The sequence below is a fragment of the Paramacrobiotus metropolitanus genome, unplaced genomic scaffold, assembly GCF_019649055.1.
Source record: "Paramacrobiotus metropolitanus isolate TYO unplaced genomic scaffold, Prichtersi_v1.0 Parri_scaffold0000092, whole genome shotgun sequence".
NCBI lineage: Eukaryota > Metazoa > Tardigrada > Eutardigrada > Parachela > Macrobiotidae > Paramacrobiotus > Paramacrobiotus metropolitanus.
In genome coordinates this window covers 509136-532814 of record NW_026570312.1, presented here as the reverse complement: position 1 = coordinate 532814, position 23679 = coordinate 509136, and the positions used below count along the sequence as shown (strand labels likewise).

The 23679-nt window shown below is 43.4% G+C and overlaps 1 protein-coding gene across 1 annotated transcript in view; it reads right to left on the bottom strand.

The window, feature by feature from the left end:
• Positions 1 to 22426, bottom strand: part of LOC129596593 (nascent polypeptide-associated complex subunit alpha, muscle-specific form-like) — a 28827-nt gene extending 6401 nt beyond the window's left edge. Inside the window, exons 1-4 of the mRNA XM_055493920.1 lie at positions 21990 to 22426; positions 15303 to 15747; positions 9947 to 10465; positions 7347 to 7613 (exon numbers count right to left, since the gene is read on the bottom strand). Of these exons, the coding sequence (XP_055349895.1) occupies positions 7347 to 7613; positions 9947 to 10465; positions 15303 to 15713 (1197 nt within the window). The 5' untranslated portion in view covers positions 15714 to 15747; positions 21990 to 22426. The remainder of the gene's footprint in view (positions 1 to 7346; positions 7614 to 9946; positions 10466 to 15302; positions 15748 to 21989) is intronic.
• Between the last annotated feature and the right edge of the window lie 1253 nt (positions 22427 to 23679).

Sequence of the window (23679 nt, the reverse complement as noted above, 5' to 3'; positions counted from 1 at the left end):
AGCGGGTGAATAACGGCAGGCACTTGTGCCGGCGCGCTGAGTGGCCTGGTTAAGCTGCACGCATGAGCCGACCCGGCTGTAATATCGATGATGCCTCTCGTGGCTCTGTGCTAGCACACTATACAGTCAGTGGCAGTGAATTAAGGATAAGATGCACCGAGAATGGAATCCTCGCCAGCCTAAGCTAAATGCAAATTTCAAGTGCCCTCGCTGAACAGTCCATTACTGACGCATACACGCTTTCAAGGGCCGCTGTACAGTACACACTCCACTCGAGTGCCGGAGCGCCGTTTTCTGTACCAGCGGTTCGCGCGGCTCGACAACACCGCCGGTCCGGTTCGGGCCGTTCTTGTCGCTGTCACCCGCAAGGCGGACTAATTACGCGCTAATGACTGGCACACTTCAGTGTGCACAAAGCGATGAAAACGCGACAAACAACACGATTCACGGTCGCCATCGTGATTGAGTGCGGGAGAACGGGCTTAGTTCCCGGGACAGCCGCGTCTTCACGGGCACAGCCAAACTAACGTTATTCTCAAATAAATTCAACATGCGCTGATGCGCAAATAAGCGATGGGACAGCGCCGGCTTCCGGTCAATCAGCAGATAAACGTGAAGGCGAGAAATCGTCCGCAGATTATTCAAGTCAGACCTCTAAGACCGCTCTTGCGACAATGAAAAGAGCGGAAATATTGATTGAGAATTTGCTGTTATAAATACTAGTATGTTTATTTTTGGACCGAAAAAATGCAGGGACTTTACTGGGTCGGGGTGTTGTAAGCCAGAAGAGCAACCATTATATGGCGATCTGTTGAGACTCAATCACAACCGGAACATTTGTCCCGACCTGGCGTCCCGTTAATCGGGTTGCCGGCTTTTGATGCAGTAATAGTAATTTCTGGATGGAAGGGATTCACCGTGAATTTTTAATTAAATTTTAAGGCCAAGGAGAACCGCCGGCCAGCCGCAGCCCGACCGCGGCTCACTATCACCCGCGCGTTTTCAGCTATGCACACTGCGTGTGACTGTACGAGGGGGAGCTCATATTATAGACGCGGCTATTGAGAGCACCACACAGCCAGGCCAGCAACAAAATCAACTCGAGTCAACAATTTTCATCAAGTGCCCGTACTTGAAAGGGGAGATTTTCCTTAGTTTCTCATTTGGAGACAGCACTTCATGGCAAATCCACTCGGCAAATGAACACCCCTTTCAAATAAACACTTGGCCACACTTGACAAAATACCTACTTGCGAGAGAGCGGCTGTCTGCCGGGGCCGCTGGCTCTGCCACGGCACTGTACACACACTGCACAGTGCGTGCAGTCCCTAGGACACTCAAGCCGGCCCGACGGCCCAACCGCTCTCCCATGCATCACGACAAGTGCGCCGGCTGCGCCGAACACGCATTCGCCGAAAATGCAAATCGCATCGATCGGGAGGCGCTAATCAGTTATAAGAAATCCATGGAATTAAAATCAGCCCAATGACACCAACGATTTTGGATGTTTTTTCAATGTTTAAAATTCAGTCATCTGAATTACTGCAAATCGGTGATCACACCAACCGACCAACGTACCGGGTAAATCGGAGCGAGCGAAGCGCGGACCGACAACGGATGCCGGCAGCTAATGAGGCAGCCTGCTCAATCGCGTCAAACTGTCAGCGATATTCACACATAACAAGCATCTCCTCCGCTCTGCATCTCCGCGCGCCACAGACAGCCAAATGTATCCGCCACTCTGAACATGCGGGGCTTATTTTAGCCAAAGAAAACATCCGGATATGTCAGCGCGATCATTTACCAGCCGCAGCCGCTAACTACACTGTATCTAATACCCGGCAATATATAGCGCGCGGGCCGGCTATCCAAACAAATATATTGCGGAATGCACAACACATCAGCCTTTCCTATATAGTCCGCACAACACGTACACGTCCGTCGCAGTGGCACTTGACGGAGCGGGAAAGCCAGGGATAAGATTGACGCGGCAGCGGAGAAAACTATAATTTGATTGCCGCGACAAAGGGAAGATAAAAGGCACTTGAATAACAAGAGCAAGAGGCAGCGCTCTCCACGCCGCAGCAGCAGCAACTGCACGCTCAGCGAGTGGCCCGTGTAACCTGCACACAACGCCAGCTGAATCACCCGGGCGCTTGTACGAAGCGGAGCAGCAGCAGCAGCTGCAGCTAAGCACTTCACTCCCATCGCACACACACTGAACGCGCGCAAACCGATCAGTTGACACGGCCAAACAATCACATCTTCAGCCAACTTTACAGCCGCAGACATGGCCCAGCACAGCACATGTTCGATCTGTGCCGCGAGACTGCGCTGCATCGGAAAGGAAAGGGAGCGAACCGTCGCATTATACATGCGACACATTAGCCCGGACCGATCACATTAAGATTAACCAACAACTCAACATCCTCCCGTCGCGCGTCGGATATCTGCTTAACATGCGCTCCGATGACAAGCGTCGTTCTTAATTACACCGACCCGACTCAAGTGCATGTAATGCCTAATTTCAGACGCGAGCGGGTCAATACGCCGATCTATCTATCGATGAATTAGCATTAGCGCTACAATCACACACTATGTCGATAATAATGTCGCATTGATTTCCCGCGATTACAGCGCCCCCTTCGCCCGTACGCGCTCCCCGCTTAATAAGAGCAAATACCTCATAAAAGGCTTCCATTCTCAGCCGGCGATAAGCGGCCGAGACTAGAGCCGCGCGATAGAGAGAGGGAGGGAGAGAGAACGAGAGAGAGCGACGGCAGTGGATCAGAGTTAATTTTGACAATTGATTACCTGATGTAAACTGACAAATTCCCCTCTCTCTAACCGGCCGAATCAATACGGGCATCAAATGGCGCATACACAGCGCGCAGCGCGTTTACCTTCTCATCCGCAGCCAGCGGACTGTGGTGCAGCTGGATGACACTGCCGCCCCGGGCGTCCGCCGACGGAGGCTCGCCCCTGAGCCCCTCCAAGGTAGCTGGTCGGGGGCCCAATCAATCAGGCCCACAATTGAATATATCCCGTTAACATGTCAATTAATTTGTGCATATCCGCTTCATGGAGAAAAAATTGGCAGATTTAGTTGGCGATTCGACCAGACTAGAAGTCCCCTTGAAGTCTGCTCTTGTGCCGTAATAATAATAAGAATAATAATAATAATAATAAATGTGATGATGATGGGCACACGATGGCTTAATCAGCAGCCACGGATAACAAATTAACCGCCGCAATACGTCGAAGTAATCGACCGGGTTATTTGTACGCGTTGTCACGTTACACACCAACGTCGATATCGAGCGCGGCGGCGGCGGCTGGCCGGAGCGACAGCGGCGGCCCTCTTAAGTAAAGAAGCCAAAATGGATAATCATGCGACGGCTCTCTCAAAAAAGCCACAACGCCGCATCATAATAAAACGATTACCCGAGCAGGTTTCGGCTGGCAAGGTGGGCTCGCCGTGTGGAAAATAATGCAAGTGTGTACGTATACGCTCTCTGGCAGTGAGGGCTCTATCAATTTACGCTCCGCGAAAGCGATGCGATATATCGGCCGGGGTGCACTGTACACTGACACTCTATTGCGCATGTGCCGTTTACCAAAATAAAGCCAATCAATAAAAGCAACCGCAGAAAATGATACTCGCCGATCGAACGGCGCACACACACTCACACACACATACACACACACTACGCCCAGCTGCGACGTCACAAAGACAGCGCAGATATCCGTACGTTTATCGCTCGGGCATGTTAATGGCCCGTACATGTTCCAGCTGGCAGTCAAACTACACGACTTTCAACTGGATATTCCCACCGACCCAGCCCATCAGCTAGGCTCCCTTCCGGTCTACACGCTGCGGATATATCACAACCAGCGCATGATGGACGTCATCGAGGGAGAGAGTGTTTAATACAGCATGTCTGCAGCCGGCTCGTGTATATCAATCAGCCATCAAACCAGCAACATAAACACCAACAAACGCCATCGTTACCTAACGCTCTTTCTCCCTCTCTCTTTACTTAATGGATTCGCCTGCCGGGCTAGCGTCTTTCCTCTGACACAGGAAGAGCACCGGCTCACGGCATCCTACACGCTCATGAAAAACGACGTTCACACAGTCCTGCAATTCACGTCCACCATCTCCTCCAGCTTTTTTCCCTGTACCCTCGGCTAACGAACACAGCGCCTTTCTTCTTCCCCGCGCTTCCGTTCCACTGGCCCGGCCAGACAAAGGAAACGCCGGGTAAACGTCTATTTTTTCCCCTGTATCCCTGGCGCGAGGGGATGCAAGAGGGAGAGGCAAAGCCGGCCGGATAAGTAGCCAAATCATGGCGGCACGTAGCAGACCTCGGGGTCAATTCCCCGCTGATCGTTTGAGCCGCGGTCCATCCCGAGCGCCCGGCATGGTCCCGCTACGATCGATGCGTGTGTGCATGCACTGCACAGCGTTCATCGATGGCAATCGCGGCGATCGATAAAGGAAAGAGATCAATTGAATAAGCCATCATGTGCGGGCGCTGCTGCTGCTGCTATACAGCCATTACGGGGCCGGCCCGTAATGGCTGATAACTGTGCAATGATGCTAAGTGCGGAAGCTGCGTGGAAAAGTAGTACAATAACAGCGACGCAGCACAGGAAGCGGATACAGACAAATACAGCGCGCTCTCCCCTCCTCTCTCCTCTTTCTCTCCCCATCACCAACTTAACCGACCGACCCATGCCACCGACAGAAACGAGGGAACCCCGGCTAATGCCCGATCGATTTACAGCACAGGAAACACTTCCTGTCGCTGCGCACACGGATAATGTGTGTGCGCTGTGTGACTGGCCATAACGGATCGCCATTAAAAGCCCAACAACCAACCCATCACCAGCTCGTCAACCACCGCCCCGGATTCCCTGTCTCTCTCGCACGCATATCTCATTAAACCCATTTTCTCAAAATCCACTGACTATTTCGCTCACTATTATCTTTTTAATGGATATAAAATTAATCAAAATTTTCAAAAGCCAACGAACGGACAAAAATTTATTTATAAAACAAGTGCTACAAAATTCGATGCCTCATTAAAATAAAAAAAACTACTGCTAAAAAAATTATAAAAAAAATTTGGTAAAATTCAGTGCTTCGTTTTAACGCATAATATTATTTTTCAAATAAGCGCTTCTTTATTCGAGACCAGTCAGTTCCTGTTGCACACTGTTTGTTGATATCATCACTAAACTTACGAATCGTAACTGACCAAATTCCATTTTTCCCTATATTTTACGTTCATATTGCTACTGAGAAAACCAGCTCATCAAAAAATACAGCAGCACTTTGCGATTGCTTTATTCGGCTAGTTATTTCGAAAAAATATTCGAATTTTATTCAGCGAACTGTCTGGATAAAGCCCGCATTAGAAAGAAGCGCGAGCTCACTCGCTGGCGCCATCTTCCTGTTGGCGGGCGATGACAGATGGATCGATCGCCGCTGACACAATCAAATACACACACATTCCATCGACTTCTCTCTCCCGCTCGCGTTTTGAATGAGAAAGCGAAGCGGGGACACGACAGGAAGCAGCGCTATCCGGTAGCCTAATATTAGGATTTGCCGTTGCCGTTTGCCTTGTGTGCATGCGAGAGGGAGGGAGAGAGCAGCGACCGACTGCCTCGGCTCGCAGCCGGCCCCCAGCAGTGACAAAACGTTAACGTATTGATCCTACAATTCACTTGCGATTACTGATTGTCAAAGGATTAAACCGGCTCACAATAGCCGCCACAATTTCCGCTAATCCACTAACTTCACCAGAGATCTCCCTCTCTTCTGTCTATATCCTCTCTCTCTCTGACGGCAACAGCAGCCATAAGGGCTGCCTCATAGCGCAGCAGCCCAATGAGCGCCGGCTCCGTGAGTCACGCACACTGTATATCGCGCCATAATCGTCTAACGCGCGTCTAAATACACATTTAATGCTGGTAATCATTATTTAATTATTTACACCTGCCCGTCACAAGCGCTGCCAGCGACACTTTGTAGTTGCTTCTGATTAATTTCAACATACTGGCATATTTGGCCAATCACTTGACCCACAACAGCGTCGCCGATCGCCGGTTCCACAGTGAAAAGACTTTTTGTCTTCAAGCTGCTTATACACAAACCGGAAACCCGCCATACAGCGTCCCCCGAAGGCGATGCCATGGCAAACATTCTCAGTGTTCCACGGAACAATACAAGTGTCAGTTGGGGTGAGCATCATCATACTGTAATCCGTGGACTGATTCCTCTTGCCTGCCAACGCGCAGCGCCTCTGACATGTTGACACAGGCCAAATAAACTGGCTGACCACGCGCAGCCAAGCGTGCCCACTAGGTTATCCCGTGCTGCCGGGATTTGCTGTACTCTCCACGGCACAGAGAGAGAGTGGCTGGTGGGAAGCAGTCAAGCTGTCATTTTCACTGCCGGCAGGTTTACGACCCGCATATTATGCTGTACAATACATTTTCATCATCATCATCAATATATCCTGTCGCCCGGCATCATAACAACGCGCTCGCCTGTCAATAATCCGCAACTGCCCAATAGATACGTATCGTTCCACCTGTCTAGCGAATTAAAACAACCACCCGGTCTGGAGCCCTTAATTTTCGTTCTTGATTAATGAAAACATTTTTGGCAACCATGAATGCGCAGCCACCTGCCCACTTCCGCTCACGTACAAACAAGGTTTAAGTTTTTTTTCTGTTCGTATCTGCTTATGTAAACTGACGCTGCGGATCAAATTTATTAAGCACACACGCAGCTATCTACACATTCTCCTGCCTGCCTAACGAATTTAAAAAAAAAGCCACCTTTTTTTTCTACGATCTGGATCTCACTTTCCATCTCGATGCATGAAAACATTCTTGGCAAAGGCCTTTGCAGTCACCTGTCTACTTCCGCTCACGCACGAACACGGTTTATTACGTTTTTTTTATATTTATCAATTTATTTTGCAATATGTACAAAGCGAGCGCTTTTTTACAGATGTAAACTGACGCTGCGGATCAGTTTATCAAGCATACCCGCTGATACCTATCGCTCCACCTGCCTACCTAGCGAAATAAAAAAAGGCCGTTCTCTCTGCAGTAAAAACTCTAACTTTCGTTCTTTATCAATGAAAATATTCTTGATAAATGCCTTCGCGATCGCCTGCCCCACTTCGGCTTACGTACAAACACTTTAGTTGTCTGGCTTCATATGCATATACAGCCGTTGCGGATCACATGGCTATTTAGCAGACTAGAGTCTCGTGCGTTATGGGAATTAACCAGATAATTAAAAAAGCTAACAAACGACTTACCGTTGGCAGCGGGGTAGTGGCGCAGTTGCTTTTGGCCGTCAAACGCGCCAGCAGCGTCTCGTGCTTCCCTCCACCTCCTCCTCCACCGACGACCACGTCGTCCCGCGGATGGCTGGCGTCAAAGTCAAAGGGGTCCTCCTTCTTGACGTCCTCCTTGGCCAGCTCCACCGGCTGCATCAGGGGACTCGCAGCCGTCTTCACACCGCCCCCTGCATCACACTCGGGCTTCTTCTTCTTCTTGGCGGACACTTTGCACGCTTTCTTCTCCTAATCAAAACAAACCATATGTCTGCTGCTCAAACACAGAGACTGCTTAGCGCATCAAACGGCTGCTATTCTGCTGCGAAATGCAGTGCAATGGTGCGCGAGAAAAGCGTGGAGTTTTGACAAGCAGTGTGTGCCTAAACGTTCCACTCTCACTCTATGCGTTTCGTGTACTGTATCGACGGACATGAATAAGATGTCCCCCCAGGCCACGAGAAGGCACGTCAAGCCAGTGTATATACAACGACAGAAGCCCCGGCCTGCCTCGTTTCATTCAGCTGTGGCTCAGTGGATTGGATCAATCAGACAAGCCAAGAGAAACAGTCGTAACAACAGCCCATAAAACCTCTCTCCTCTCTCCCCAACAGCCTCTTGTCCACCGGCTGACACCTCACACAGCGCCAACGCCGATACGCGATAGCCAGATTAATCAACCGGCCTGTTTCTAACTTCTCTCTCTTCGCTGTATCGCAACCTGACGATCAGCGGCCACTCCATGCGCAGCCATTAGGTAATGCGGCTGCGCGGAACGCAACGCGCGGCTGACCTTTGCAGGGCTGAATGGATGCGCGCCGCGCCCCCGCTGGACAAACGGCCCATGTAACACGCTTTTTATGCCCGGCCGCCTGCTGGGCCGGGCTACCCGCAATCGCTCTGACAATAACCCAAAACCTCATCATTAAGCCATATGACCACTCAACCGTCGGTTCTGACTCGCTGCGGCTGAAATATCCACAGAGAGAACGAAATGACCTGTTTATGCCTGAATATTAGGCAGTAAAAACGATATTTCCAACTCACCGTCAGTTCCATTATTTTCATAACCGCGCTGGACATTTTAAATCACTTAATGCGGCAAATAAAGCAACCTTCGAACGTCTTAACTTTCGTTCTTGATTAATGAAAACATTCATGGCAAATGCCAGAGAAAATCCGGAAAATTCGCCGTTAAAGAGTAGAAAAATTCAGAATTAAATGGGCCATAATATACGCTGGAAATTTCGTCATAAAAATGATTTAAAAATCAGATTACAACCAACCACCGCAGCTGTTCCGTTGGCTGTTTAGCAGGCTAGAGTCTCGTGCGTAATCGGAATTAACCAGATAATAATCGCAGATTGATTATAATACAAAAATGTCAATACTCCAATGGATGACTAACTAAACCGAGATCGGCAGCGAGTGGGCATTTAGTTGTGCTGTTGGTATTGTAGCTGCGCAGGGCAAAGTGGCCTCTGTGCCGAGACCGGGCCGTATAATAAACAGTAAATGGAGTGTTATAAGTTGTAAACGAGGCAGTGTTCCCTGGGCCGGGCGGATAGTGTTACACGCATGTATCCTCCTCTCGATCGCTGAGAGAAAGGGAGCAGATCGATGCTGTCTGGCAGTGTGTGTGTGTGTGTGTCAGAGCTATCTCGCTTGGCGTAAACAGAGTGCGGGACGGACAAATGTTTGAGGTGGCAATTATGGAGCATCAATCAGGCATTCCTGGTCCCGGCTCCATTGCAGCTGTACACTGTATACAGTGCTCTGAAGAGCAGAAGGGGGATCTGCGATGAAAGGCCGGCCAGCGGAATGCCAGTAGCGTTGATGAGTGGAGATTTGTTTCATGCTTCATTGATCAGCGCTTCCTATTGCTCCCTCCGACCCAGTGGATCGGCGGCGACAGGGAGCTGTACTCCATCATTAGCCCGCGGCTATCTGGCCGCAATCGCGCATTACACAAACATATATACGCCCCAGACTGATTCCCGCCCCGTTCACCGCCCGCCAAACACGCTGCTAAACGCTCCTACCAATCAAGTTGTTTTGCCCGACAGATGGCGCATACGGCGTATTTCATGTCGCAAGGTTCCGAAAAAAATATCGGAAAAATCGGCGAAAAATTCGGGAAAGCTTAGCCGAAAAATCATGAGGATTTCAAGAAAAATCAGAACAGATTCGAGGAAAATTATCGAATAATAGGGGAAAAATACGAAAAAACCGATAAAGGTTATCACGAAAAATGAAAATAAAATCGGGAAAAGTTGAGAAACAGTCACTGAAAAACCGGAAAACTTAAGAAAAATTGAACGCACCGAAAAAATCGGGAAAAATATCAAAAATCAAGAAACCTATACAGAAAAATATACTCGAGAACTAAAACTATACTCGAAAAATTAATTTTGAAAAATCTGAGAAATTAGTTATAAATCGGGACCACCTCAAACGCCCAGAAAAATCAGGAAAATTTGTAAAAAATTGCAAACTTAGAAAACATCAGAAAATAAATAAAATTAGGACGAACATACGAAGAAAAATTCGGGGAAAAATCGGAAAAAAATGGGAAAACTTACGGTTGTCGAGGGAGCACCGCTCTTCCGCTCCGCCACCCCGTTCTCCTTCTTCCTGCACTTTTCGGGCTTCTTCTCCGGCGCTCCCACGGTCAGCACGCTCTCCGTCTCCGCATCCGCGTCCGACGCCTCGGATCCGAACTGGCTGAGACTGGGCGGTTTTTTCTTGGCCTTCCGCCGGTTCGCATTGACCACGGCGATGCGGTCCTCACCCATCTCGTCGTCTTCCTCTTCTTCCTCGTCCTCCTCCTCCTCCGGACTGGACGAACTGTCGTCCACCTCGTCCTCGCTCTCCAACTCGCGGTAGTTGATGCTGCGCGCCTTCTTGGCCGCTTCGCGCAGTCGCCGTTCGCCGGGTTTCCGGCGCGGTCGCAGTTCCCGCGTCGGCGTCGCCGTCAGAGCCGGTTTCTTGGCGGCGGGACGCGGCGCCGCGGGTTCAGCGTCCTGGGGAGTTACTTTGGGAGGTTCGTCTTTCTTCTTCTTCTTGGCTTCGTCTTCTTTGCGGCGCAGGCGCTCGTACGTCTGTCAGAGCAATAACGGGCATTTTCTTATCTTTTCTTAGGTCTTCTTATGTTTTCTTATGCTTTCTTAGGTTTCTTCTTATTTTATTTCATCGTAAAAAAATTCCAGATTCGAAGTGAACCGGTTCTCTTATTTTTTCGTATTTTATTTTGTTACCAAAAATTGGGAGGAAATGGTCGTAAGATCTGGGATCAAAAAAGAGAAGCGCGTTTTGCTACTTTTCTCAAGCAGCGTTTTATCTAAGCTATTGTTAAAAAAATGCTACGGCTGTTTTAAGTGCACCTTTTTTTTAACCAGAAAGAAGACAGATTTTTGGTTGTTTTTTAATGCTTAAATTTTAACTATCAAGCAGTCTTTTAGCGCCCAAAATTATTGCTATCTGGGTGGACATTGCCTTTATTAAATAATTATTTTTAAATCACAAATCAACGGACGTTTTTTCAAATCAACGGAACTTTTTTAAATCTCGAATCAGAGACCAATTTCATGATTCGCGTTTCCGTCAAATTTCCCCGGCAATTACTTACTACAGGATTTATCAAGGAAGAACAAAAGCAGCAACGAGCGTCGATATAGGGAATCGATACAAGTGCGGAGATAAAGGACGTGCGGCTAACGGTTACGAGCGGGAGATGCAATCGATAACATTGTCTAAGCGAATTAGCCCTAACACATCCTCACGCACTCCAACCCGCCGCAGCAACATGGCCGCGCATGCATTATTCACCCCGCTAATAAATATTCCCCAAATATCCTAATAAATATTCCCCAAATATCCCCCATCAAATCCTCCATACGCCCGGCGCCCTGTTCAACACGGCCAACTTCATCAACGCGACATTTCAACTTCCGCCGTTGGCGGACAAATGTCTGAACCGAAGCAGCGCGTTCGATAAGCGGCGAATAGAAGCATCAAATAACCGAAAACATTTTAATTAGTGCCCAATAATGCAGGCGTTTTGGGATACGCTCGTGCACACAGTAATCAAAAATTATAACAAAATTATTCTATTAAAATTGGCAGCATGATCATAATAAATCAAATTCGGTCAAAATTATAGCCGTTTTTTTAAAAATGATCTGAAATGAATCTGATTTAAACTGAAATTCGAAAATAATTGTCATACTGAAATCGGAAAATTTATTTTCCGCTTATTTTTTCTGTAACCAATAAAGAAATTACATGAAATATGAATAGTTACCGTTACGTTCTATTTTTTTTATTAAATCGGCATTTAATTTGAAAAACTTCTCCGTCTAAATGTAATCGAATAACAATTTTAAAAATAACATTTTTCGTATCAAATAATCGAAGCTCGAATGGATTTTTTAAATGAACTGATTTGAAGCTTGAAATGTGAAACGTCTGAAATTGTAACCTCAACTTGAGGTGCTTAACCAACAGAAATTCCACCGTGCAAAACGCCTGGGAATACAGCTGACTCTTTCTGGACGCTTTGGCAGGACGCTTACGCACAAAGGTGTACAAACGCCGGTACAGGCTGCAGTTGAGAAGTCAACAAGGCCCTGGATAGACAGCGGATGCCGAAAGGGAAGCATCCGCATCGATATTCCCAACAGAATCGATACGCTCGCCTTTCCCTGCTCTGTATCGAGCAGCGCACCAGAGGACACGTCAGGACAGCCGGTGACCGGCGGTCACCTGAGGACACGGGTTCTCACGCGCATATATAAGCCAGCGGCGGTGTCCTCAGGTGAACCGTGGTAGCGTGCGTAACGCTGCCTTCCCATCCACCAAATTTGCTTACAACTGACTACACATCAACCCACTTTCGCATGCATCAAAAAGAACATATCACGCATTAAAAAGCGGCAATTTTTTCGCTGCTGGATTATTCAAAAGTTGGGTAACTTTTATCTCATAAAATCAAACCAAAAAAGGAACAAAAAATTTCCAAACCATCCAAAATATTACCAATTAATTTCAGCAAATTTGGTTAAGTACTGTAAATCAACAAAAAAAAATAATATTCTTCAACGCAAAATCATCGCATTTTATTCATCTTCAATCTTCATCATCGTAGTGGCCATAATATATTTTTCCAGAACGCTAGAAATTATTCCATATGTTTACTAAACACTGTAATAAAACGGTGAATCGAATTCCAATAAAACCATTTTTTCCTTTTCCAATAAAAATCAATTTAATACAAGTATAATTATACCACAATTTTTTTAAATTTTAAATGACTTTCTTTAATCGAATTTACAATCGAATCGATTTTTATTCGAATTTTTTCCGAATCGAAATTAACTTGTACATTTTTTAATCGATTGCAGATAGTTTATTTTTCACCCCAAAACGCCATTAAAAATAAACAATTTCACGGGCAATAGATACATAAACTGCGAGTAGCGTTCACAGCGGAATGTCATAATTATGCGAAGAATCCTCTGCGCATGCCCACCCGCTTTGCTTCCCGATCCGGCATATCAGTATCACCAAATATGTGCGCTGTATCCGCTGCATATGTAACAGCGGTTAAGTTGTCCGATTACAGATCAGCGCCGATCGCTTATACGCCTCTAATTCGATCGTATGGGCCCAGCTTAATATCGCAGCGCGCAGTTTACGATGCGCAGATCAACAATTCCCCACTAAAGTGCCTTTATTAGCTGCCATAAAGATTCGGCCACAGCCAACACAAACACCGCACAGGCGGCGTATTACACACAAGTAACTGAATAAGCAGTCAGCTGTGCTGCTGTGAATCAAAACCGGCGCTATTCATTTCCATTCTTACAAATCAATTTTTGGCACAATATACTTATGCGCGCTACCGACCGAAAAGTATCATAATTTAAAGTTAAAATTCCAGCCGTTTTTGAAGAAGCAAAACTGGAATAAAATTTATTTAATATTTCTATTTCAATTTCGTCGAAAAATGTTCATTGTATGAATTTTCAAAATTATTTAAAATTTCTAAAATTCAAATAAATAACATAAAATACGTAAAGAAATTAGATAAAATATTAGCAGCTGATGGTAAAGCATAATTTTCAGCAGTCACCGCATATTTTTTGAAAAACGGTAATTAACTGGATAAATTTCTCGAAGTAAAATTATTCCAACAATAATAAAAAAAATTCAATTTTTCGTTTTAAGCCGTTTCAAATTCCAGAAGTACAGGTTCGATAATTTTTAAATAATTTAATTTGAAGGAGGACGCGTGAAACGATAAAAACAGCGCGTAATTCATCAAAAATTGACAGAAAAAAAAACATACCGCGAAAATGGCAGGGAAGAGTCCAGAAAAGCCAGCTGATAACGCGTCAGAAAAATGGAAGAAAATAATTACAAACTAAATTAAAAACGCTCGAATTTCAGTATCGAATACGAAGAAAATTCTGGGAAAATTTTCTAGGACAGATATCACAAGGAAAAAGCCAGGAACGGCAGTACTAACTGGAAAAACAGGAGGGAGAGAGAAAAAGGAAAGCGGAGCATCCGCCACACACGCAGCGCTTTCGTCGTGTCCCGTTTTTCCACACAAAGACGCGAGAGGGAGATAGATAGCGTGAAGCGGGTGTTGTCGGGGCAAAAACGCATTGACACCGGATAAACAAGTGTTGAAAAGGCGAAGGAAACGCCGCGGTCATGTTGGCTACAGCTACGGACTGTGCACTCGTTAGCTGGATCATCGATTGATTTCAATCGCTTACTCGATTAACATTCAGCAGCCCGTGCTGTGGAAAACGATGCCGACAAGCAGCGCACACCGGGCAGAGCGAAACGCACAAGCCCGGCTAAAATAACGATACAACCCGGCCAGTCCCGACCGATTCCCCGGCCCGCCCACCCCACTGCTTCCTGCTCCGGTTTTCGGATATACAGAGTAATCGCTCTCGTTCGCGTTTGTAACCTGATATTATAGTCAAAGCGCCTTCCTGTTGTTTTATAGTAAAATCCACAACCGAAACAATTTTTTTTTCACAAAACGGTGATTTGGCTACATTTCGGCCGATACAAATTCCCAATAACCTAAATATCAACGATATTCAGTGGAGTATCATTCTTTCAAAAATATTTATATATCGCGGTGCAAATTTAAAAAAATACTTAATAACACTCGAAAACTGCTTATTTCCACCGGCTTAAATTTTAAAGCCACGAATCTTCGCTACTTTGATCGATTGAAAAAATTCGAAAAAGTTGTTTAAAAAGACTAAAGATTTGCATTTTGCAGAAAAAAATTCTTATTCATTGCGGCTTTATTTTGAAACAATTTCCGCCAGTGCAAAACTGAAACTTTTTGGCAGCTTATCAATATTTTAAAGGCATAAATATTACTGACTGTGAAATTTTTATATCCAAGAACACCTTTCGGCAATTTGTTCGAGACGAAAAAATCAAAATAAAACCGTTTTGAAATAAACCAAAAGAAAACAAATATATTTGTTTTACTCATTACGGCATAGTATGTAGTTGACAGCTGCACGTTTTATCACCCGTACAAAATTACAGAAGTTCGTCCGCCTACTGTCTTCGGAAGAAAAGACAAATTAATATATTCAAAATATTTTTCGAATACTTTAAACTGAAGTACAGAAAACTGAGAAAGCATCAATAAAAATTTACCCCATAATAAACAATAAAAACATCCTACGGCACGAAAAAAACATTTCAGGTCTATAAAAATTCAGTTAAAAATACAAAAAATGCCAGTATTACTTTTAAAAAAATCTAAAATTTAAAAAAAAAACATCAAAATTAAAAAAGCTTCAAAAAGTACAAAAAAAAGCAAAAATACATAAACTAATATAAATAAAAATATTCTACAACAAAGAAACGCTATAAGACAACAACGCCACTCACATCGAGATCCTCCTTGGTGACGAAACTGACGATGGCGAATCCGTTGTGCAGCGGGTCGATGAGCAGCTCCTCGGCCTGGTGGTTCATCCGCGGGCGACTGAATTTGCGCCGCGTAAAGTCCCGCGGCGCCGCCGGCTCGGCGGAGGCCGCCGCCGCCGCACCGGCATCCAGTTTATTAGCGCTGCTCCCATCCTGCCCGGCCCCGGCCCCGACCGGACCGCTCCTTCCGGTTGGAATTTGATTCGCCACTTTGTCGGAAATCGCGCCACCACTTCCCGTTTTCCCGGCCGTCGCTGCTGTCAACGTTGATGCGGCAGCAGCGGTGGTTGTGTTGCTGGCGGGGGATTTGCGCGAGGAGATAACCACCGTTTTCTTCCGGCTCACCTTCCCGCCCGGCTTCTCCATTTTCATACCTTCCAGGCACACCGTCAATTATTTCACCAACCTGAGAGAAAATAACCCCGTCAAAAATTTTACCGGTATTTCTCACTGAACAAGTTTTCTCCAGTTAATTTACAATTTTTCTTATTTACTCCTCGTTAAAAGAAAATATTTTGCCAATTCCTGTTTTTTCCCCCAAATTTATCCTCATTGAAAACATTTTCCCAATTAATAACAAAATTCTATCCAGATTAATACCAGCCTTTCCCAATTAATTCTCATTATAAAATTATTCCCCAATTAGACAGAAATTCTTTCCAAATTAATCCGCGTTAAAGGAGAATATTTTGCCGATCAATAAAATTCTTCCCAGAGTATTAAGAAATTCTCTACCAATTAACCCTCAATAAAACAATTATCCAACTCAATAAAAATTAAAAATTAAACAATTCTTAGTAAATTATTCCTCGTCATTTTTGTCTTATTGTTTTCACATCCAAACGGTTTTGTGTAGTTCAAAATAAATTCTAACAAAATTCTTCTTGCACTCCTGAGTGACTCCTCCGCACCGAAAATTATGCCCAATTATTACCCAGCTGTAAAAAAGATTATTTCTACTGCTAACGATTTTCAAGAAATATTTTTAATTCATTTTTCATTCGTTTTAATGTATGGCTTCTTACTAATACGTGTCATTGTTTTTTCTCTGATACGTAATTTTCAGCGACAGTCTTCAGAATAATTAGACCGCTGTTTTTAACTGTTCCCAGATAATCGTAGGATTTTAACTATAACCATGGACAACACAAACATTTAAAGTGTATTTTGGTCTGTAAATTGCACACGGGCAATTAATATTAATTACTAGCAATGAGCCATCCATTTACTGCCAATAGCCGCCATTAATCCCATTTATCGCAACATTCAGCCGTCTTTATGGCTCTGGACAATTCATGCAAAAATGCCCCGAAATCATTGTATAATCCGGCTGCGGCGGATGATGTCAGCCAAAGTTAAACAATATTTCCCTGTCGATCATATTTTGCTTTGCAGTTTGCACCGGCCAACATGTGTACAAAGGGATTTGCTATCTATACACACATAACATAAACACGGAGGGCGTGACCGGCAACCGACACGGATTCCACCGACATGTGCGCTTAATTGTACGCTACAGACTCCTGTACTTTGCATCACAGCGACAAAGTTCAGCGGGGGTGCCGGCCCAGCGCCGGAATCCCTCTACACATGTAAATCACTCGCGCTGGCTTTCTTTCACTGGATAAACACGCTGGCTACTGCTCTATTCTCTCCGCTACAAATTCCGATTACGTCGACGTTGAAAAAGAGTACAGACTGCAGACAGAGTAGAGAGTCGAGACGCACAATCTGACCACATTCCATTCAAGGATTTTAAAAGCCTTTTTTTAAAAGATTTGAAAGGAAATAAAATCTGAAATGAAATTTTTAAATCGTATTTTCGAATTTCTTGTGTGAATTTCGAATTTCTTGTGACCGAATCCTAAAATTCTCGAAGCCAGTTCTGTACCTTCTTTCGAATTTGTACTCAGATCTGTTAATCTGTCCTAAATGTTTTTGTTAGCAGAAAAGTTTTTTTGTTCGACCAGACTTGAAGTCTCTTCGGGGTTGTCTGCTCTTATGCCGTAATAATAATAATAATAATAATAATAATAATAATAATAATAATAATAATAATAATAATAATAATAATAATAATAATAACATCTGGAATTAAATTTTTAAAGCGCAAAGTACTTTTCGAATTTCTTGTGTGATAAATAAATATAAATTTAAAGTAAATATAAATTTTTACTGATATATAATTTTTACTGATATATAAATATAAATTTTTACTGATATATAATTTTTACTGTATGTTTATTTTTAGCACTGCACTGCATTAAAACGACATTTATTTCGATTAATTTCTCCATCTAAATTTACGAGAATTAAAGTTCTCCTAAAATTCATCTCGTATTGGCGTGTTGTAATACCGGTTAAAAAAATTTAACTTCTGCGTTTCAAACCGTTCGAAATTGGAACGTAACAGATTTCTGTCTCGAATTCACTCTACACATTTTTTCTCTTTTATTAACAAATAAATTAAATGAAGTATGAAACGTTTGTATTTTATTAAATCAGCATTTAATTTCATGAAGCTGGAATTTCATTTACTTGGTTAAATAACAGTTCTCAAAAATTAAGGTTTTTTTTATTTTAAAAAGTGTCGCATATTTTCGTTTGATTTTGAAATGATTTGATTTGAAGATTGAAATGTGAAACGTTTGAAATGATGACTGCAACCCTGCCATTCAGGCAGTCGACAGAGAGACCGATATCGGATATCCCAAGACAGACCAGACAGACAGACACACAACAGCCGCGTGCAAGAAGACAGAGAGACTCAGACTACTGTTAACTGAAGTAGCCAGAGAGAGGCAGTGGGCCGCTTGAAAGAAGACAGAGAGACTACTGTTTATAGCCAGAGAGAGAGGCAGTGGATCAACTGCGCGGAGAGAGAGATTAGCGCTGACACGCAAATGGAATCCACACGGCCGTTTTGCGCGAACGAGAGTTTAGGGCTGTTTAGCCGAGTGTGGGACATGGACAACCCGCTGGGACGGATGTCGGATATCCCTTACGGCGGTGAAATGTGCTCCCCGATATTTAACAATTTCCCCGGCCGCTGCGGCCATCATTCTCGGGCAATAATGTTATACGGCACAGCACAGGCGTGCCACAGCATCATCATCCGCGTACAGCACATTCTCACAAGTGGCGCAGTGTTTTAAAGTGCAGAGAAGGGAGATAGATAGATGGGCGCTTTATGGCCCGGTCGGGGCTGCGTGACACAGCCACGCAGAATTTGTCGCAATATTAATGCGGCTGTGTGTAGTGTGATCGGTCTGTTAGAGGCAGAGATTAGCGCAAACGGATTGCTATGAAACACGCGCGCCATTACTGTAAGCAAATTAATTATCGTTAGCGCGCAGTTTGATGGAGACGAAACGCATCCGCAGCTCGTTCCACTCTCGAACAAAATCGCTAAGAGAAAAATCGTTCAAAAAAATATCGGAGCACACAAATCCGAAATCAATTAAATTTAAAAAAAAATTGGAACCTCGTAAATAACCTGATCCTAAATTTGTCTTTATAAACATTTTCAGTTTTTATATCCTAGGTGCATATCTTGTATAATTTAAAACAAAATAAGATTTTCAAATAATAATAAAATTTTCATAATAAAATAATATTTTCAAACAATAATAAAATTTTTCAAATTAAATTCTGATACCGTGTAAAATACTTTTAGATACTTCAAAATAAATACAAATAGAATATTTTAAATTTATCACAGGATAAATACCTTCAGATAATTTAAAATAATTACCAATAATTAATAAAAAACTAATGAAATATTTTAAATAAATACCGTACATTATATCACCGTATAATTGCAAAATCAAATGCAATTTAGAAAAACAAAGAATGAAAGAAGTTCAAAGAACTGATAATTTCCAGAAGGCAGAAATATCACGCTGAAAATATTTCTGAATTTTTTTGTTCGAGGAATTTGAAAGCGCCTGTTATCTACGTTTTGTGCAACATAAGCAAGGTGTGCTGTGAAAGCACAACATCTGCGCGTCGGCTGATTGGTACTGGAAACCTGCCAAGTCTGCGTCTGGCCTGTCCCTGTCTGACTCGGCTCTGCTGTGGCAGCGCAGTGCACTCGTGCATTGTCATCAATGAACTGCGACGCATCAATGAGCACAATCGACCGGGAAGAAAGGCTAATTAACGCCTAAAAGCCAACACTAGCAATCCAAACCAGCCATTCTAATTTTCCATCAAATCTCCATGCCTGCATTCCTTCTTCGGCGAACACACAGCTTGTGGATAAATTCCAGAAAAAAATTGTTTATTCTTAAATTACGAAGTTTAACGAATTTGCTGACAAAATTTTATAGAAAACAAATTCAAAGAAATTTTATATCGGAACGAGTGTGATCATTCAATCTAATATCAATCAAATCGAAGCGTTAAAATTGGAAAAGCTTATTAAAATTTTTTCCGTCTGCGCGAGACGTTAGAAAGCGATTATTGAATTACCGGCGACAAACCAAAGAAAACCACAGACCACAGAATTTTTCACCGGATGAATTAACTAAAACCATCATCGACGCATTCAGGCGCTTGACGTCAGAATTAACGCATTAATTGATTTATTTGTGCGCTTGCACAGCCTTACGTAACATAATCAACTGGAGCGAAAGATGCGATTTGTGGGACTGAAAATCTCCTGAATTTTTTTGCATCAAATACAAACAAAAAATTCGACGAGTTCAAAATACTTCGAAAATTTACGTAGTTTATCCATCCATTCAATTTTGATAATTAATTAAACAGCCACTTTATTTATCATGGAAAAAATCAGGGAAGGGAAAAATTTCACAAGGAAAAAATTAAAATAATGAGAAAATTCTCGTCCAATTTTCGTAATTAAACCAGAACATTACTTACCATTTCGGAAATTAAACAAAAAAAAAAGCTGAAAAGGAAAAACATTTTTGACAAAGAAAAACTAGGGAAAAATGGAAAAATTAAAGAAAAATAAACCAGAAAAAAAGGAGAAGTGTTTTTACAAGGAAAAATTCAAGAAAAATGTCCCAGCGATTTTGAATAAGAATCCCCAAGGAAAATCCAAGCAGTTAGGTATTTATTAATGCCGCAATATTTTTCCTTGTTAATTTTATTCATACAGCCATCCCTACGAGCGGGGGAAAGCAGCAGGTAAACAATCGTCCGAAGGAATCGCATTTCCACTTGAGATGCGACTGCTTGCAGACAACATTGCACAGCACAATGGCATCGTTATACGTTGCGCCAGCGCCCCTCCCGTCCTACTTAACCCGCGCTCCCAATTACCGATACACGGCGCCACCACGCCACAAATACGAGATATATCCAAATCAGCATTACCGCACACACACACACCAGCGGATTAGGTGCGAGACACTCTCCCCGTTCTCTCCCCAAAACACCCGCTAAATGCTCCCACTGCTCGGCGATCGATAATTACGAGTGGGAAAGCGGGTCTACTCGGTGTTTTTTCTATCCCTGTCTTTCTTCGGCGAATTCCGCCTACGCAGCAGCTTATTTCTTCCGCAAGAGATGCGGTCGGGAATTATGTCATTTCCACCGTGGTTATAACCCAAGGCGGCATTTCATAACCGCTGATTCATGGGATATTAATTGCTAGATGCGAAGAATCGTCTGATTGATTATTTCGTCAAAAAGGACAAGTTTCCTCTTAGCCAAAACGGACACGGATTCTCTAATCAAACACAAATCATCAGTGAATTTCAATAAATCCTTTAAAATTTTTTTTTTATTTTAGAAAAAGCCGCACACTTTTTTCTTGAAAATTAAAAAATGAGATTGGAAAAAATCCTCCGAAACTTTAATAAATTTTGTGTAAAAGGAGGGAAAAAATTAATCAAAAGTTAGAAAAAATTAATGATAAAAATGTAGGAAAAACAGGTTACTTTTCAAGTGCGACACTCGATCTCTCGGACCACTTCAATGTTTATTTTACTCACAGTCGACAAAACGGTGAATGCTTTCACTGGTGCTTGGAAAAAACCAAATTACACAGCTGCATTTTTTGTTGAACACTTCATTAAAACAAAACAATTCAAAAAAAAACATTCCTTTATTTTTAACATTTTTTCTGATAGCTACGGAGAAATTAACTAACACCGCTGCAGTTTCTAGTCAATACAAATTTTCGAAACCTTTTTTTTCAAAATTATTTATTTAGTAATTTTCATCATTTAAATTTCTAGGTATATTCATTAGCTAGCAACACTTTTTCTAATTATTTTATAATTTTTATCCTCAACATGTTTTAACATACTCATTTATTTTTAACATTTTTCATTTTTAACATTTTTTGTAGACAATTATTTGCTTAAACAAGTTTTACGTTTAACGTGCTTTGTATGAAAGAATATATTTTTTTTAAACAATTTTAGAATTCTTTGGAATTTTTATCCGAATCTTTACAATTCGAAACCTGAACGAACACGAAAAAAAGAAAAAAATTCCGATATTCTGCAGAACTCGATTTGCTTCAGAATCTACTAAATTTTCCAAAATCAAAAGATGAAACAGAAACCTAAGAAAACTACAAGCAAGAATCCTAGAATTTCAAGCTACCTGGGCAGACTAAAACCCCCGCGACAGCGAAGCACAACAAACGGCAAAACGAAAACTGTGACTTACCGAGACACGCGAGATCCATCACAGGCATCAGAGACACGAAACTTTCGTCCTTCAGATTCCTCACCAAACTCACAAACAAAGCAGAGGAGATCCACGTGGTCCCCACAAATCGCTGCCTGCAGTCGCCCCCCAACGCAGATCGACATCCACAATCACCAAAACGCTGAGGACGAAGAGCTGAACGCGCTGGAATGCCACTTGCACCAGCAGCGTTCCAAAATCAACAAATGCACGGTCGCATGTTGGAACGTGTTTGCATGCGCTGATAAGATAGCGATCCCCACCCACGCGCACCGCGCCGTTTACTCACCACAACATAGACTGGGGTAAAAATTAATCAAGGGATCAGGAAAACGCAGGCCATTCTGCAAGACCGAAAAAAGTTGACATTCGTGATTCAGCTGTGTGCTGTGCTGTGCTGTAGAGTAGCGAATCCGACCACGGATTTTATCAAGTTTTATCAATATCGCGACGCTCAGAGCGCAGTGAGCGCACTGGGTCAGTGAACCGCTTGAGTGAATCGCCGTGAACGGGCGGGACGGGTGGTGGAAGGGGCGGAGCGTGGCGGCTGGCAGTCACAACGCTGTGGGTTTCCATTGGTGCGGTCGCAGCGTAGCGGACCTAGCGGTGTTCCGTGGCTTCCATTGCCAGTGGAATTGGAATCGAAGTACGGTTTCTTTGTCTGCTGAGTTGTGTTCTGTGGAATCGCTGTTTTTTTCCGGATTTGGAGCGCTTGAACGGGTACAATCTGGACGCTGTGTTAGGGAACAGTGAGGTTTGGAGTTTTGCAAGTTTTGGTATTTTTTTCCCAGGCCGAATGCGGAAATTTGGAAAGATTATGTCGCGTTTGTACGTAGCTAAATCAAAATGTACCCGGTAACACACCACAACGTTTTTTTTTTCACTGTACGTCTTTTTATTCGCGTCAGTACACCACAACGTTTGTGTACATAGTACAAGTACTTGTACATGTAGCATAAATTACATGCATGAAAACTGTCGCTTAATTTTAAATTCGCGCATTCCCAAACACTTTCTGGCTGAGTTTCTTGAATTGCTTTCAGACGTTGTGTAGCCAAATGATTTGTATACGTTGGCGCGAAAACTATTTAGATGTGCAACAAAAAGGTTTAGGAAGTTATGGATGAAGGACACTCACAAATATAAGAGTACGAGGATGCACGCAGTCAAACCGACAGTAAATTTTTTCAGCGAGACCAACCGACAACCGTGCATATAGTGCAAGCGACTGCCAACCATCCACGGATGGCTGTCACCTGTTCCACGCATACAGTGCAAACGATACCTCCCTTTCACGGGTGGGTGTTATGTGAAAAAATAATTGGCCTGTGTGCGTGGTTGTCGGTTGGTCTCGCTGAAAAAATTCACTGTCGGTTTGACTGCGTGCATCCTCGTACTCTTATTTTTTAATTTTAGACTGAAAGAGCCTCGAAAGTCTCATTATGTACCGATCGTGTTCAGATTTTCCACCTCAAATCACTCTTGAATATACCGATCGTTATTGCACCGCAGCGCTGTTTTAGCATTTGTTTTCTAGCCAACTAGAAAATGAAATGAAATTCACAACTGTAAAGTTCATTTTAAAATTCTGGGAAAAAACGATTTTATGGTTTATACTCGTATGTTATGGGTTTTGATATGGGCATCCGCTCGTGACGTTATATTTGCA